Below are 13,438 nucleotides of genomic sequence, written 5' to 3'. Positions count from 1 at the left end.
GTGAAGTAAGTCAGACTGAGAAAGACAAATACCAATGATTCTACTCATAAGTGGAATCTTAAAAAAAAAGAAACAAAAAGCAGAATCAGACCTACACATAGGAGAACAAACTGATGGTTGCCAGAGGGGAGGGGAAGTAGGGGATTGGGCAAAATGGGTGAACAGGAGAGATACAGGCTTCCACTTATGGGATGAATAAGTCACAGGAATAAAAGACACGGTAAAAGGAATAAACTTTTTGACTTTTCAGAAATAACTTTTAAGTTTCTTCCACTCGGTCTGAGCCCGTTACCATAGCTGCCATTAGGACATCCATCCATTCATTCAACAGAAGCTGTGTTCAGTCCTAAGGAGAAATAGGGTATGGCTCTGGGAACTCACAGCTCAGTGGGGAAGGCAGCCTTGGAAATAACTGATTGTGTTTAGCAGGAGAGTGCTGTTGAGTGCTGTATGTTGAGAGGTGCTCACCAAACTCTCTGCCAGTTGAGGCTGGCACAAGAGGAAATGGATTGAAGAAAGAGTATTTTTAGAGTTGTGGAAGCACTTGAACAATTTGTTGCAAAGGAGGAGACTATTTTTTGCAGAGAGTATTTTCAACAAGCTATTAATTTGTTGGGAAAACTGCATATGTAACATATTCAAGTTTAGCACTATAGGCTCAGCAAAAAAGAAAAGAAAGAAAAGAACCCCACGTGAGCAAGAGGAAGTTCTGCCTGCCATCTGTTCAATGCCATGTTCCCCAAAGTGCACCTGAGAAGGGGAGTGGGAGCCTGGAGGATCATCAGTTGATCTTGGGGTCCATGTGTGCTTTCGTCTCTCAGAATGTGTGCATCCTGTCATACTGAATGTATTTAGTGTATAAACAGATGTATTTTTTGTAAGATGTGGCCCCTAGACACAAGCTGGTTCATTTGGCTTCAGTCTCCAAAGGCATGTCCTTAGAGATTTGGCAAGTTTTTAAACTTGCAGGCATGCAGAAAATTGCACAAACTTTTCACAAACTAAATACACCTGAGTATCCAGGACCCAGGTCAAAAAACAATATTACTAACACCCAGAAGCACCCGTTGTGCCCTATTCTTTTGCCATCCCCCAAGGGTAACCAATAATTTTTGCCTACTTTTAAATTTCATATAAATAGAATCGTACAGGTATGTATGCTTTTTGTGTCTGGCTTCTTTCAGGCAGTGTCCTAAGATTCATCTATGTCATGGAATGTAGTCATGTTTCATTAATTGTTAGTGTATGGTGTTCTATACGAACACACCATAACTTGGCTTGCTAAAAGTCTGTTCTGCTGTTGATAGGCATTTGGGTAGTTCTGTTTTCTAACTATTATGAGACAGTGTTGCTATAAACATTCTCATACATATCTCTGGTCACTACATATCTCTGTTGGGTATAATCCTACAATGAATTGGTAGATCTAAGGTTGGTCCAAACAGCAGTAGATACTGCCTAATGGTTTTCTAAACGTTTTTATACCAATTCACACTCACACCAGCAGGGTGAGGGCTCCTATTGCTCTGCATTCTTTTCAACACTTGATATTTTTGGTCTTTTATTTTTTCTATTCTGGTGGGTAATTCTGGCTTGATGTTGATTTCAGTCACCATCTTGAGAACATCACCCACATGTAAGATATGACTCTTTCAGAATGCAGTTCAAAACTCAGCACAGGTAGCCCTCATTTGCTGGAGGTGGGTGTGAGCATGAGGATTGGCAGGGTGGTTCCAGGAGAAAGTGCCTGCTGAACTGGTGTTGAAGGTTGACAAGATGCTAGTCAGGGAAAAAGAAGAGAGAAGGGCCACTGACCAGGGGAACACTCTCCCAGGCTCATGGAAAGGCCCACAGTCTAGAGAGCACATGGCAAGATTTGAGGAGCTGCATGTGCGAAGCTGAGTGGGGATGACAAGTGACTCTGGAATGGTGAGCAGGGACAGAGCATCACCCCTGTGAAGTAGATAAAGTTACCATATGGCGGGTGGACCATTATCAACCTCTCTGAGCTCATGGAGGGAGATTTTGGGCCAGGTCTAGCAAGATGGCATACGTGTGGAGAGAAGGGAAAGGATGTGGGACCGGCAGTGAACCAAGCCCAACTTTCCTTGGCCTGAGACTCCTGAGTTAGAGATAGTCAAGTGGGCCTCAGAGAACCAGTGTGGAGAACTGCAGGCTTTACTAACTGGTTCTGGTTCCATTTTCTCTCTGTTCAGAGCATCCGGTCTAAAGTGGAGCTGTCTGTCTGGGATCAGCCTGAGGATCTTAATCTCTTCTTTACTGCTACCTGCCAGGATGGTATGTCCTACCCTGGCCAGAGGAAGTGTGAAGGCCTGAAGATTGGGGACACGGTAAGTTCTCATCCCCATTTATACCTGTTAGCATTGGTCATCATTCTTTGACTTCTGGTAACTTTTATGACTTATTAGAGTCCTTTAGGGGTTTATATTCTGTCTTCCAACTCAGCATAACATGCTGGGGGACCTTCCTAGGCATGCTCTGTGTTGTGTGTTTAAGGTGCTGGGTGGATCTGGTCAGTCGACAGTGTTCAGTGCATCGCCACCTAAGGCTTCCTCAAGTTGACATTGTGCCCTTGGTGTTTTCAACCATTATTATTTTCATTTGACAGGGATGAAATCATGTGGGCGAGTATGGGTGGGAATCTAAGAGAACTGGCCTTCCTTCCTAGTCCTCTGCAGCCTGCTCTGTGTCTCGGATAATCTGACCCTCACTTTTCTCTTCTGCAAAATATGAAGAAAGCCATCCATTTCTTCTGATTTGGTCACATGGAATGGATAACTCCACAGCAATGGAGGGCCTAGAAGCTCTGTGTGGGTTAAGTGGGTATAATTAAGAAATATTGTGTGTAAAGATATGTACCTATGTGCCAAGCCAAGGGTTTAAGGGAGGGGGAGAATATATGGGTGATGAGAACAAAGAACAAACACAGGCACAGAGGCAGGCAGAGTGGTGATGGAGAGCTGTCCACACGTCTTCCAGAGCTTCCTGCTGCTTAGAAGCAGACCGTGGATCCTTTCCTTGCTATGTTGATAGTTTCATTGCTCAGAAAACAGAAAGGCAGTGAGAGAAAGTTCTCTTCCACACATAAAAGAATCTGACTAGAGCCAAAAAAAAATGGATAGGGACCTTGAAAATAGATGACCATATCTTTGGGGGCACTAAGCACTAACGAAGGCCAAAGTGGATACACACACACTTATACCCAGGGCTCTAGGGGAAAGAGCTCTAAAAGTAGGTGTAGCCACGTGTCTGGTTGAGCCTCCATATGGTCTTCTGGGCCTTTCCCACATGCCATGCCTGATCCTCTCCTTCCTTCCCCTTCACAGCAGCCCTCATTTATGACACACAGGTGGATGTCTCGCCTGTTGTAAGTCTTACAGTGGTGCCTCGCCCTGTCAAAGGGAAAATTCAGAACATGGCATCAGTGTTGAGAAAGTGAAGGACTCTAAGTAACAACTGTTTTTCTAAAGCATGTTTTTTTCCAAGTTTATTTACAAAAAAAAAGTGAAAGAGGTCCTAATCAGTTGTCAGATGATAAATCATTAAAAATTAAAAATGATTGTGGCATTTAATTCGGAAGGCACTCATAGAATAAGGTAACATTGCCATACAAAAATCCTTCCATTCCCATCTTCCTAATTAAATGAATAAGTTTGTTTGGAGGTTGTGCTTTAATCTAGACCAATACAAAATTGGAATAGAATTGATCCCTGTCTTATTTAGCAATAAGTAATAATATATACATGGACTGTTTAGGTGGGGAAAGTGTCATCTCATTAAAGAGGCACTTCCAAGAAAATTTTATTTTTTAATACTTGTCAAATTTTGCAACATATTTATGTTGTTTTGATCAATCTAGATGATTTTTTGAAAACCACAATGCCTAATTGTCACAGGGTTTAGAGAGACAGCTATGAAAAACAGAAGGAGGTAGAGATAACCAGAGAAAATGACATGTAAGTGAGTTCTGTGGATCTGTGGCTAGAATGCCTGGGGCAGTGTCAGGAAGGCGCAAGAATAACACATGAAAAACACCCAGCAAGGAATCCTTACTTGGAGAAATAGGTGCAGTGGGACAGAAGTGAGAGAGAGGACCCACAGCACACACACAAGACGCCTGGGGTTCAGGAAGGCTCTTGGTAATGTCTCATGACATCCTTATGGATAAGATAAATGATGTGAGTTGATGACAGCACAGTTAGGCAGATTTGTAGCTGAGTAAACTTGCTTCTGAGGAGTGTTCATAATGTCAGCTAGAGGGAAGACTTGAATGAGGTTCCAAATGTCTCTTATCTACTTGTGTTTTCTACTGGCTTGAGTGGAACTCACGAAAGACTGCTTATCAAGTATGAAAAGGTCACAGAACTAGAGAACACAGATTATCTTTGCTCCAGGAAAACCAAGACTTAAAATCATTTTCAAAATTCAGCAGTATTGAAATCACAGGACTGATATCTTGCATTTAGTTCAGGCTATTAACAGGGTAGAGGAAACTTAGTTTGCTAGTAGTTTTTAAGATAAGGACCTGGCAGATTCTGATTCTCAAAGGCTTAATGTGAATAAACAATGCTGCTTAAAAAAAAAAAAAAAAAGGCCATTGAGATCATATTAACGGAAGTATTTTGAAACCCCAGAGATAATGGTTCCACTCTTCTTCGTGTGGGTAAGACTACATCTGGAGTTCTGTGCTCAGTTCTCTTTTTTTCAAAGAGCAAATGACAAGCAACTATCACGATGAATTGTCTAGAAACCAGGAAGGTCAAAGGAACTGGTGTTTTTTGATAATGACAGCATAAAGTTAGATTTCTTTTGGGATATGCAAGAAACTCAGGCAATTTACGCTGCCTTAAGCAACAATGAGAAAATTGTTATGAGAATATTGGGGTCCCTCATGGACCCAAGAGGGACATGCAGTTAGCCTTAGGAAAGACCAGGAACAAATTAGACTGTGAGTTAGCTCTGTGTTCCTCACCACTTCCCTGTGAGGAAGATACCATTGTTTATATTGACAGATGAGAAAGACTCAGGCACAAAGAATTGAATTGCCCAGATTCCACTACCATAAGTAGCAAAGTGAAAATTCAAAGCTGGGGCTTTCTGGCTCTGATGCTGGTACCCTAGACCACCTTTCCCTGGCCTTTTAGTGCCTATGATTCTGTTCTGTCCTATCTATTTCAGAGGGTTCATTTCGAAGCAAAGTACGATAACAAAGAATGGGGGCCCTCACACGGGGAACACAGTTCATCGAGTGCCTTTAGGCACCTCACCTCATTCAGTGCACACACCCCCTGGCTCAGGTGGGGGATGGGACGCTGCACCCATTGCTGCCAGACTGAGATTTGGGAGTGTGACAACATGCCCGAGATCCCCCAGCTAGCAAGCAGTGGATGCCACTCACACCAAGGTCATCTGACTAGTCCTCCTTATCATGGAGGGGATAACATAAGTACCACCCCGGGGGTTTATAATGGGCCCCGTTCTGCCGTAGGGATTTACTGCAGCTTCCTCTGCTTCTTGCAGCGCCTGTAAGGTAGACATTACTTCCCCACTTCATGTGAGAAAGACTGAGGCTCCAAGGGGGACCTGAGAAACTTGCCGGAAATCCTGCTGCTGTTGAACCCCAAACACCAGCAGTCGAAACTGAAGCTGCTGGTACCAAAGCCTGTGGTATATACCTCATGCACTTTGGAAGAAAAAGCTTTCAAGGAAGCCCAAGGTGCTATCATTACCACTTACATACAGACACCGTGCTGTACAGATTTTGTTTTTTTGCCAGGATAGCTCAGAAACAGTAAGGACATTGTCCAGAGGACAAAAAAAAAAAAAAAAAAAAAACTTTACGGAAAGGAGAAAGATTTTTAAATGGCATTTTCTCGCAAACACAAAAAAATCTCAGCTGTCTTGGGATGATTGGTAGAACATCTGCGATAGAGAAAGAAGGGCACTGCCTCCACACGGATGCCCTCGATGGCTCTTCTGCACGCGTGTGCCGGGAGCGTCCCTTTGACTCAGCTCTTTGAGGGCCCCGGAAGCAGTGGGGGCAGAGCTGGCGGCATAAGGTGCAGGGCCCAGTGCAAAATCAAAGCATGGGGTCCTTGTTCAAAAATGCAGAGTCTGAAGGTGACAACAGCAGAGGATTAAACAGCACAGGGCCCTTCGGAGTGTGGGGCCCTGGGAGTGCACAGACACAGGCCCATGGAGCCGGCCCTGGCAGGGAATGAGGGGGCGCTCCCTCAGCCACCTTTTTGCTGAGAGATGCATTTCTGCACTTCTGGCTGAGGCCAATCTGATTCTCTTAGCCCTGGGCCAGGAAGGCAAACTTCTGTCCCTCCTTCCAGACTGAGCTTTCTCTAGGGGGCTCACAGTTGGGCTTCAGCAACCAGGCCGGCTACTGAGTATGTGGGCACTTCCCTGCTCTAACATCTCTCTCAAGGACAAATCTGGCAGAGGAAATACACGTGCAGATGAGGCAGCCCCATAGAGGGTGATGCGTGCGGCTATAAAAGCTCAGCAAGGTGTCACTGCAGCCCCAAGGAAGAAGGACCACATCACAGGGGTGCTGTTCGAGCTAAGAAGCATGAGTAGGGGTTTTCCAGGCATGGAGGGGGAGGAGTGGGCATGGCATGATGAGCAGCAGGTGAGGCTCTGAGGCTGTGAACAAGCATTGCCCTTTTGTAGGAGGAAGCATCTGAGGGGAGTGTTGGGGCCTGAGGAGAGGGTGGCTGGAGTGGAGGCTGCAGAGGCAGGCCCGGGACATACGGGTAGGACAGATGTGCCAAGGTGTCTGGTGTTATTTGGCAGCCGGGTGTTTTTCTTCAGTGCCATGATTTGGGAGCCCCATGGACAAGGTGGCGAATGGTATGAGGTAGGCAGGAGTGTAGAGCGAGCAGAAGGGCTCGGGGACTTACCTTAGGGAAGCAGGATTAGGGAAAGTACACAGGGAATAATTGTCATGGGGTACCTCTGGGTCTGGTCTATGGATGAGGATGGGCCCCATGGGGTATGTGTGTGGGGTGCAGCCTTGGGACAGCTGGGTTCAGGTGGCAGCCAGGTGGGTCTCACCCCTGTAGCTAAAGCTTCCACAAGGAGGGACTCCATGGTCACTTCCAACCAGAGGCCACGGTTTTGTGACTGTCCTGTGTTCTCTGGGTTAAGAGAGCTCTTCTGGGCAAGAAGCAGGAAAGATGGCAGGGGTTAAGGGACAAGGTCATCCTCAACGAGAAACACTCCTCAAATAAAATGTTGAAAGTGTCATATCCAATAAGGTTCTCTTCTCCAGTGATTTCTGTGTTTTCTCTAATTTTCCTCCTCTGGCCCCAACACCAGCCAGTGCTGATGGAGTGGGCCCAGCTGCTGGGAGTTGATTTTCTCATGAACCGGCTTTGACAAATCAGTATGCAAGCGGCCAGCCGTGCAGCAAGCACTAACGCCCAGTACAAAGGACGCAGTGAGCCCATCACGGGCTTCCCACAGCATCCCCCTCTCCTGTCACCTCCTGTGAGGCTCTGTACCCCATGCCCGTGCCCAGCGCTTTGTTTCAGTGAGTTCCTGGTGGACTTGGCGTCTGTACAGCCCTGGGTTTGGTGGGTTTGGGATGGGGGCTGGGCAGCCCTTTTGAAAGCAAGGGTCAGGCCAAGAGCCCTGTGGGGAGACCAGGAGCATCCCAATGAGGCTTCAATAATAAGACTGGATGGGAGGGAGGGCTGCTGTGTCCATGACCTTTCTCTGGAATCTCCGAGTGGGAGATGGAAAGTCTCAAGGAACTGGGGAGCTTTCAGTATCAGTTGAAGTCTGCGGTAATTAGGGAAAAGTCTCATTCCAGCTGCCTGACAGACTCTGGATTCCTTCCTGATCCCTCAGGGAATGGACTCTGAAAGGAGGTTAGCAGAACAGATTTACTTGTTCCTGAAGTGCTTTTTATAGCCTTCCTGTGCCCGGCAGGACATGAGACCCCATGGCTGAATTAGAGTCATTCTCTGGTGATCAGGTGGCTGGCTGCACGGGCCCGACAGCTAGGACCTCAGTTAGACCACAACTTTAGCTGGGGAAGGCCACTGGGACCGCTTAAAGCCAGTCGTCCTTGTGCTGCTGGCCAGACGGACGGCATGTGAGCCTTTCTAAGTCCTGGGTGACTGGCTCCCTGCACTGATGCAGGGGCTCCCCTAGCTTCTGCACTTAGGCCCTGGAGAACACAGACACACTGGTAAGACTGGGGAGATTTAATTCTCTCATTACTTTGTCCCTTAATGCAGGCACGTTTCCCTGGGGGAAGGTTATGCTCACAGACGGACACTCCTCACCATCTTTCAGTAATTAAATCCCTTTGGCTTTTGGTCTGGGTTATTCCTCTGTAGTTTATTCCACTTCTGACCCACAGATGCCTTTGGGAGGCAAGGGCGTTTCACTTCATAGGTCCCACACAATTGTAGCCCTCAGAAGTAGTAGCCTTGAGCAAGCCATGGCTTCTCTCTGAACGGAGGGATGCTCACCTCTGCATTCTCGATGGCCCCGTGGGTGGCTTCGGTCAAGTACCCCCCCCTCCCCCCACTTCCTATCTGTAGGCTAGCACAAGGCAGGATGATTTGGAGACGCCTCTGGTCACCACCTTGGAGATCACCATCTAGTGGTCCCTGCAGTGAGCTGGGCCACCTCTCCCTCTGTCCCCAGATAAGGACACTGAACATCTGGCGCATTCCCCACTTCCAGGAAGTGATGTGCCAAGGAGAGCACAGGCCCGGTCCCACCCCCACCAGCTGTGTGACCAGCATTAAGCTCCCTGACCCACCAACCCTGCTTCCTCTCTGGAAAGGGGATGGGTTAGTCCCTACTGTCTGCTGCTGGTTTGGCTCTCCCAGAACCCTGTGATTCTGGCTAGTGGTCACCATCCTCAGCTCACCTGTGATACCCCTTGGCTAACACTGATTCCTGGATGTCTGTTGTTGAGTCCCCTTGGAGCTGTGTGTGCCACCAAGTAGGACCTCTCTCTGGCGCCTGGAGTGCTGGGTCTGTCCTCCTGCTCAGTCTCACCTACCCCTACACTGGGGTGGCCCCACAGGTCCTAGAATCTGAGGGGAAGCCTTTTAGAATTATTAAAGACCCCAAAGTGATAGGGATCTGTAGAACATTTAGAAAAAACATGTTTTCAGTGTTCTCTAAACATATGCATTGTTACCTAAGTAACAGTAAAACAAGTAATAGAGGATTATTTATTTATTTATTTATTTATTTATTTATTTAACTTTAAATGTGTACTTATTCATCTTTGAGGGGGGAAATGAGTGGGGAATGGCAGAGAGAGAGGGAGAGAGAGAATCCCAAGCGGACTCTGCACTGCCAGCACAGAGCCTGACACAGGGCTCGAACTCATGAACCGTGAGATCATAACCTGAATTGAAATCAGAGTCGATGCATAACCAACTAAGCCTAGATGACTTTTTAAAAATCAGTTTTAATCCAGCCCAAATAATAGAATTAAAAATAACAACAGCTAAAACTGGTTCCAACCCATTCTGAGCTTCAGAATGAACTGAGGAACCTTTTCAAAAATAGGGGCGCCTGGGTGGCTCAGACGGTTAAGCGTCGGACTTCAGTTCAGGTCATGATGTCGCGGTCCATGAGTTTAAGCCCCGCGTCGGACTCTGTGCTGATGGCTCAGAGCCTGGAGCCTGCTTCGGATTCCGTGTCTCCCTCTCTGTCTGCCCCTCCCCTGCTCACGCTTTGTCTCTGTCTCTGTCTCAAAAATAAACATGAAATGAGATGAAATAAAATAAAGACATTTGGCCAGATGCAGTGAGTCAGTTTCTGGAGTGGGCACAGGCCTCTGTCTGGTCAGAGTGCCACCGTTGAGAGGAGCGTTTCAGAGTAGTGTTTGGTCAGGGGGTGCCAGCTACCTGTCTGCAGACCCCACCTGTGCTGGGCTCTGAGCCAAGTGTTGGATGACTACTGCACATGGCTCCTTTCTCGGTGGGAGGTGGGGGGGGGGGCGGCGGGGAGCCAGGCTCCGCCCCCTGGGAGAGCCAGGCAGCGGTGTCCTTGCCTTCCTCACACTGCAGCCCTGTGGGCAGCCAACAGGCATCTTTCCTGCACCGCCGTCTGCCACCCAGGACCACCTTGCTGCCTGTTTCCAGGGCAACCCATGAGAAGCTCAGGAGGTAGCAGCACTTCTCTTCATGCTTTGTTTAAAAAGAGAAATATTGTCCGTGTGTGTGGAGTGTTTCATCTGTGATGACTCTTGTTTACGACCTTGGGGCCGTGATGGTGAAAGATGCAGCTACGAGGACCAGCCAGAGGAGGAACCTGGGTCGAGCGTGAGCAAAGCTTCAGGTGTTACCTGTGGGAAGACAGATACCCTGGAAGGGACCCAGGGTCATCCCGTCCCCTCTCCAGCAGGAGAGGAAACCTTTCTTCAGAGGGGCAGGCAATCGGCCAGGGTCCGTGGACCTCCGTGCCCTGTGAGGTCAGGGAGCACTTCTAGCTCAGTGCCTGGCCTGAGTGCCCTTCCATGCCTCAGAACTTCCCGGCATGGAAGACGTGCTTAGCAAGTACTTGTTGACTGAGTGACTTCCACAATGGCCAGGGGAGAGGATAGGATACAAGTGAACTGCAGGAAGAACCATGTGACCTGGAGTGAGTCTCTACCTTTCTGTGGAAGCCCGAAGTTTCCTCAGGGTCATGCAGATTAAAAGATAATGTGCCCGTCGAACATGGGTGCGCCCGAGTGTTCTCGTCCTCGGTACAGTGAGGGTGCTTGGTGGCCTGGGGCCTCTTCCTCCTTGGGGCTCAGTGGCAGCTCTGCATCAAGGACCTCAGGACGGGGGTGGGGGGAAGTTTCCTGGGTCCCCGGGGGCGTTAGGAGGCCGGTGCAGATACCCCAGAGCTCTTGACTAGCCACGCCACGTTCCCTCTCTTCTTTCTGCTCAGGCGTCCTTCGAGGTGTCGGCGGAGGCCCGGAGCTGTCCAGGCAAGCACGCGGAGCACATGTTCACGCTGCGGCCAGTGGGGTTCCGGGACAGCCTGGAGGTGGGGGTCACCTACAGCTGCAGGTGCGGCTGCAGCACAGGGCTGGAGCCCGACAGCGCCAGATGCAGTGGGAACGGGACTTACGTCTGTGGCCTGTGCGACTGCAACCCCAGCTACCTGGGCACCAGGTGCGAGTGCCAGGAAGGGGAGAGCCAGAGTGGATACCAGAACCTGTGCCGGGAAGCAGAGGGCAAGCCCCTGTGCAGCGGGCGTGGGGAGTGCAGCTGCAACCAGTGCTCCTGCTTCGAGAGCGAGTTCGGCAAGATCTACGGGGCTTTCTGCCAGTGTGACAACTTTTCCTGTGCCAGAAACAGAGGGGTCCTCTGCTCAGGTAGGCACCCCGCAAGCACTGTAGTGCTGAGCCAGGCCCGGGCACCACTGGGACATCCCCCACCCAAAGTGTGCCTTTTACTAACTGCTGCTGTCCTCCTGGGAGAAGGCGAGGGCAAGCCTTGCCTGCCACCAGGCTGGGGTGGAGACCAGTGTGTTGAACACAACGGCAGGAGAAGGACCAGCCAAGTGCATGTGGACTCTCAGGGTCACAGTGTGTGCTGTGAGTCATCCAGGCCTTCTTGCACAGCATTCCTGATGGGTAGGTGTTCAGTCTCTTCTGGATTGCCTTCTGAGACAGGGAGCTCACTGGGGCCGGTAGTGGTTATTCCCTTGTTAGACATGGCATTCATCGCCTGTTGCTGCTCTGACAAATTTCTACAGACTTAGTGGCTTAAAACGACACGCATTCTGTTACTGTTCTGAAAGTCCAAAGTCCACAGTGGATACTAGTTAGCTAAAATTCAGGTGTCCGTGGGGCTGCATTCCTTTTAGAAGCTCCAGGGGAGAATCGGTTCCGTTGTGGTTCCCCACCCTGTTCCAGCTTCTAGAAGCTGTCTGCATTCCTTAGCTTGTAGCCCCTTCCTCCACTTTCAAAACCAGCAGTGTGGCACCCCGATCTTTCTCTGAGTCTGACCTCTGCTTTGTTGTCGCATCTCTTTCTCTGACATTCCTGCCTCCCTTTTATAAGAAGCCTTGTGATTACAAGGCTAATCCTGGAGTCTCCCCATCTTAAGATCCTTGACTTCATCAAACTTGCAAAGTCCCTTTACCACTTAAGGTAACACAGACACAGGTTCTGGGATTGGGCCGTGGGCATCTTTGGGGGCTGTCATTCTGCCTCCCACAGGCACATTTTGCAAGTTTCTTTTGATTGAACAGAACATTGTTTCTCAGTAATTCCTACTCACCGGTTCATGTTCTAGACCCCCTCTTCCATATGTCAGCCTGTCAAACATCTGAAAATTTCTTTACGTTTCTCTGTGCTCTTTTCTTACTACAAAGACACCAAGGCTCTTCCTCCTCTGAGGACTCTAGCAGTTTGTTAAGTGCACTTCTCAGCATCGAGTGTGTTGTCATTTTGGATAACAAGGGCTCGGCCCAGAGTTCAGCTGCACATTTCTGTGATCTGGACATTCCACTTCCATTAACACATCCTAACAATATGTCCACTTTTTATTTTCTGTTAAACAATCACATGATACTGTTGAGGTGCTTTTAAACATTACTACCAAAAGTTGAAGGTTTTTAATTTTTTAAATGAACTATGGCCAAGCCAAGTGTTTGTTGTCTCCTGTTTGAGCGCTTGAAGTTTTCAATCTAAGAATAAGACTTTCCATGGATTCCAGTGAAATTACAATTGGCAGCTCCCGTTCTGGAAGTTGCATTCTTATGAGATACTGTAAAATCGTGTCTCAGAGGGGTCACTCCGTCCAAAACCATGCTGCCTGCAAATACAGTAAGTGGAACAATTTTAGGCAGGATCTTAGTTTCTTCTGCAGTGTATTCTGTTGTTTCTGTGATTCCTCCTTGCAAATGGTCTTACAGTTGGGAAGTACTGATTTGAAAGGAACTTTGAGTATAGTAGGGAAGAGAAAGCAGAAACATAGGAAGCAAACCAGAGCATATAAATGACCTGTCCCTGTGGAAGAATGACCATCCCTCTGTGGAAGGAGCAGGTGCTGAGGGTGGCCTGGACATGGGTTAGCATGTGAGGCCTCCTGGGATTTGATTTGGATCCCTGCTGCACGGTCAGCACATCAAATCCTCATTCTTCCACCCGTGACATTTCTCTAGGACATTCCCATGCCCTGTACCTTCTGGAGCAATTCAAGTTGTGAACAGGGCATGTGAATGTCCTAGAGAAATGTCACGGGTGGAAGAATGAGGATTTGATGTGCTGACCGTGCAGCAGGGATCCACTCTTCCTCTGTCAAAGAGATGAGGGTCTGGGATTCGCGACATGGTTCTGTGTTAGCAGGAAAAGTGCTTAGGATCAGGCTGTCCTGGGTCTGAATCCAATAACACCACCTGCTGCTTGTGTCACTCTGGGCATAGAGCTCTTGCA

General features: G+C 48.4%; 1 protein-coding gene across 1 annotated transcript in view; it reads left to right on the top strand.

Annotated features, from left to right (window-relative positions):
• ITGB5 (integrin subunit beta 5) overlaps nt 1–13,438 on the top strand; it is a 121,438-nt gene that overhangs the window by 76,708 nt on the left and 31,292 nt on the right. The window contains exons 9-10 of the mRNA XM_049629447.1: nt 2,217–2,351; nt 10,942–11,371. Coding sequence (XP_049485404.1) covers nt 2,217–2,351; nt 10,942–11,371 — 565 coding nt within the window. The remainder of the gene's footprint in view (nt 1–2,216; nt 2,352–10,941; nt 11,372–13,438) is intronic.

Source organism: Panthera uncia, chromosome C2 (genome assembly GCF_023721935.1).
Source record: "Panthera uncia isolate 11264 chromosome C2, Puncia_PCG_1.0, whole genome shotgun sequence".
Taxonomy (NCBI): Eukaryota; Metazoa; Chordata; class Mammalia; order Carnivora; family Felidae; genus Panthera; species Panthera uncia.
The sequence above is the reverse complement of the archived record's forward strand: the minus strand, read 5'-3'. Positions and strand labels throughout refer to the sequence as shown.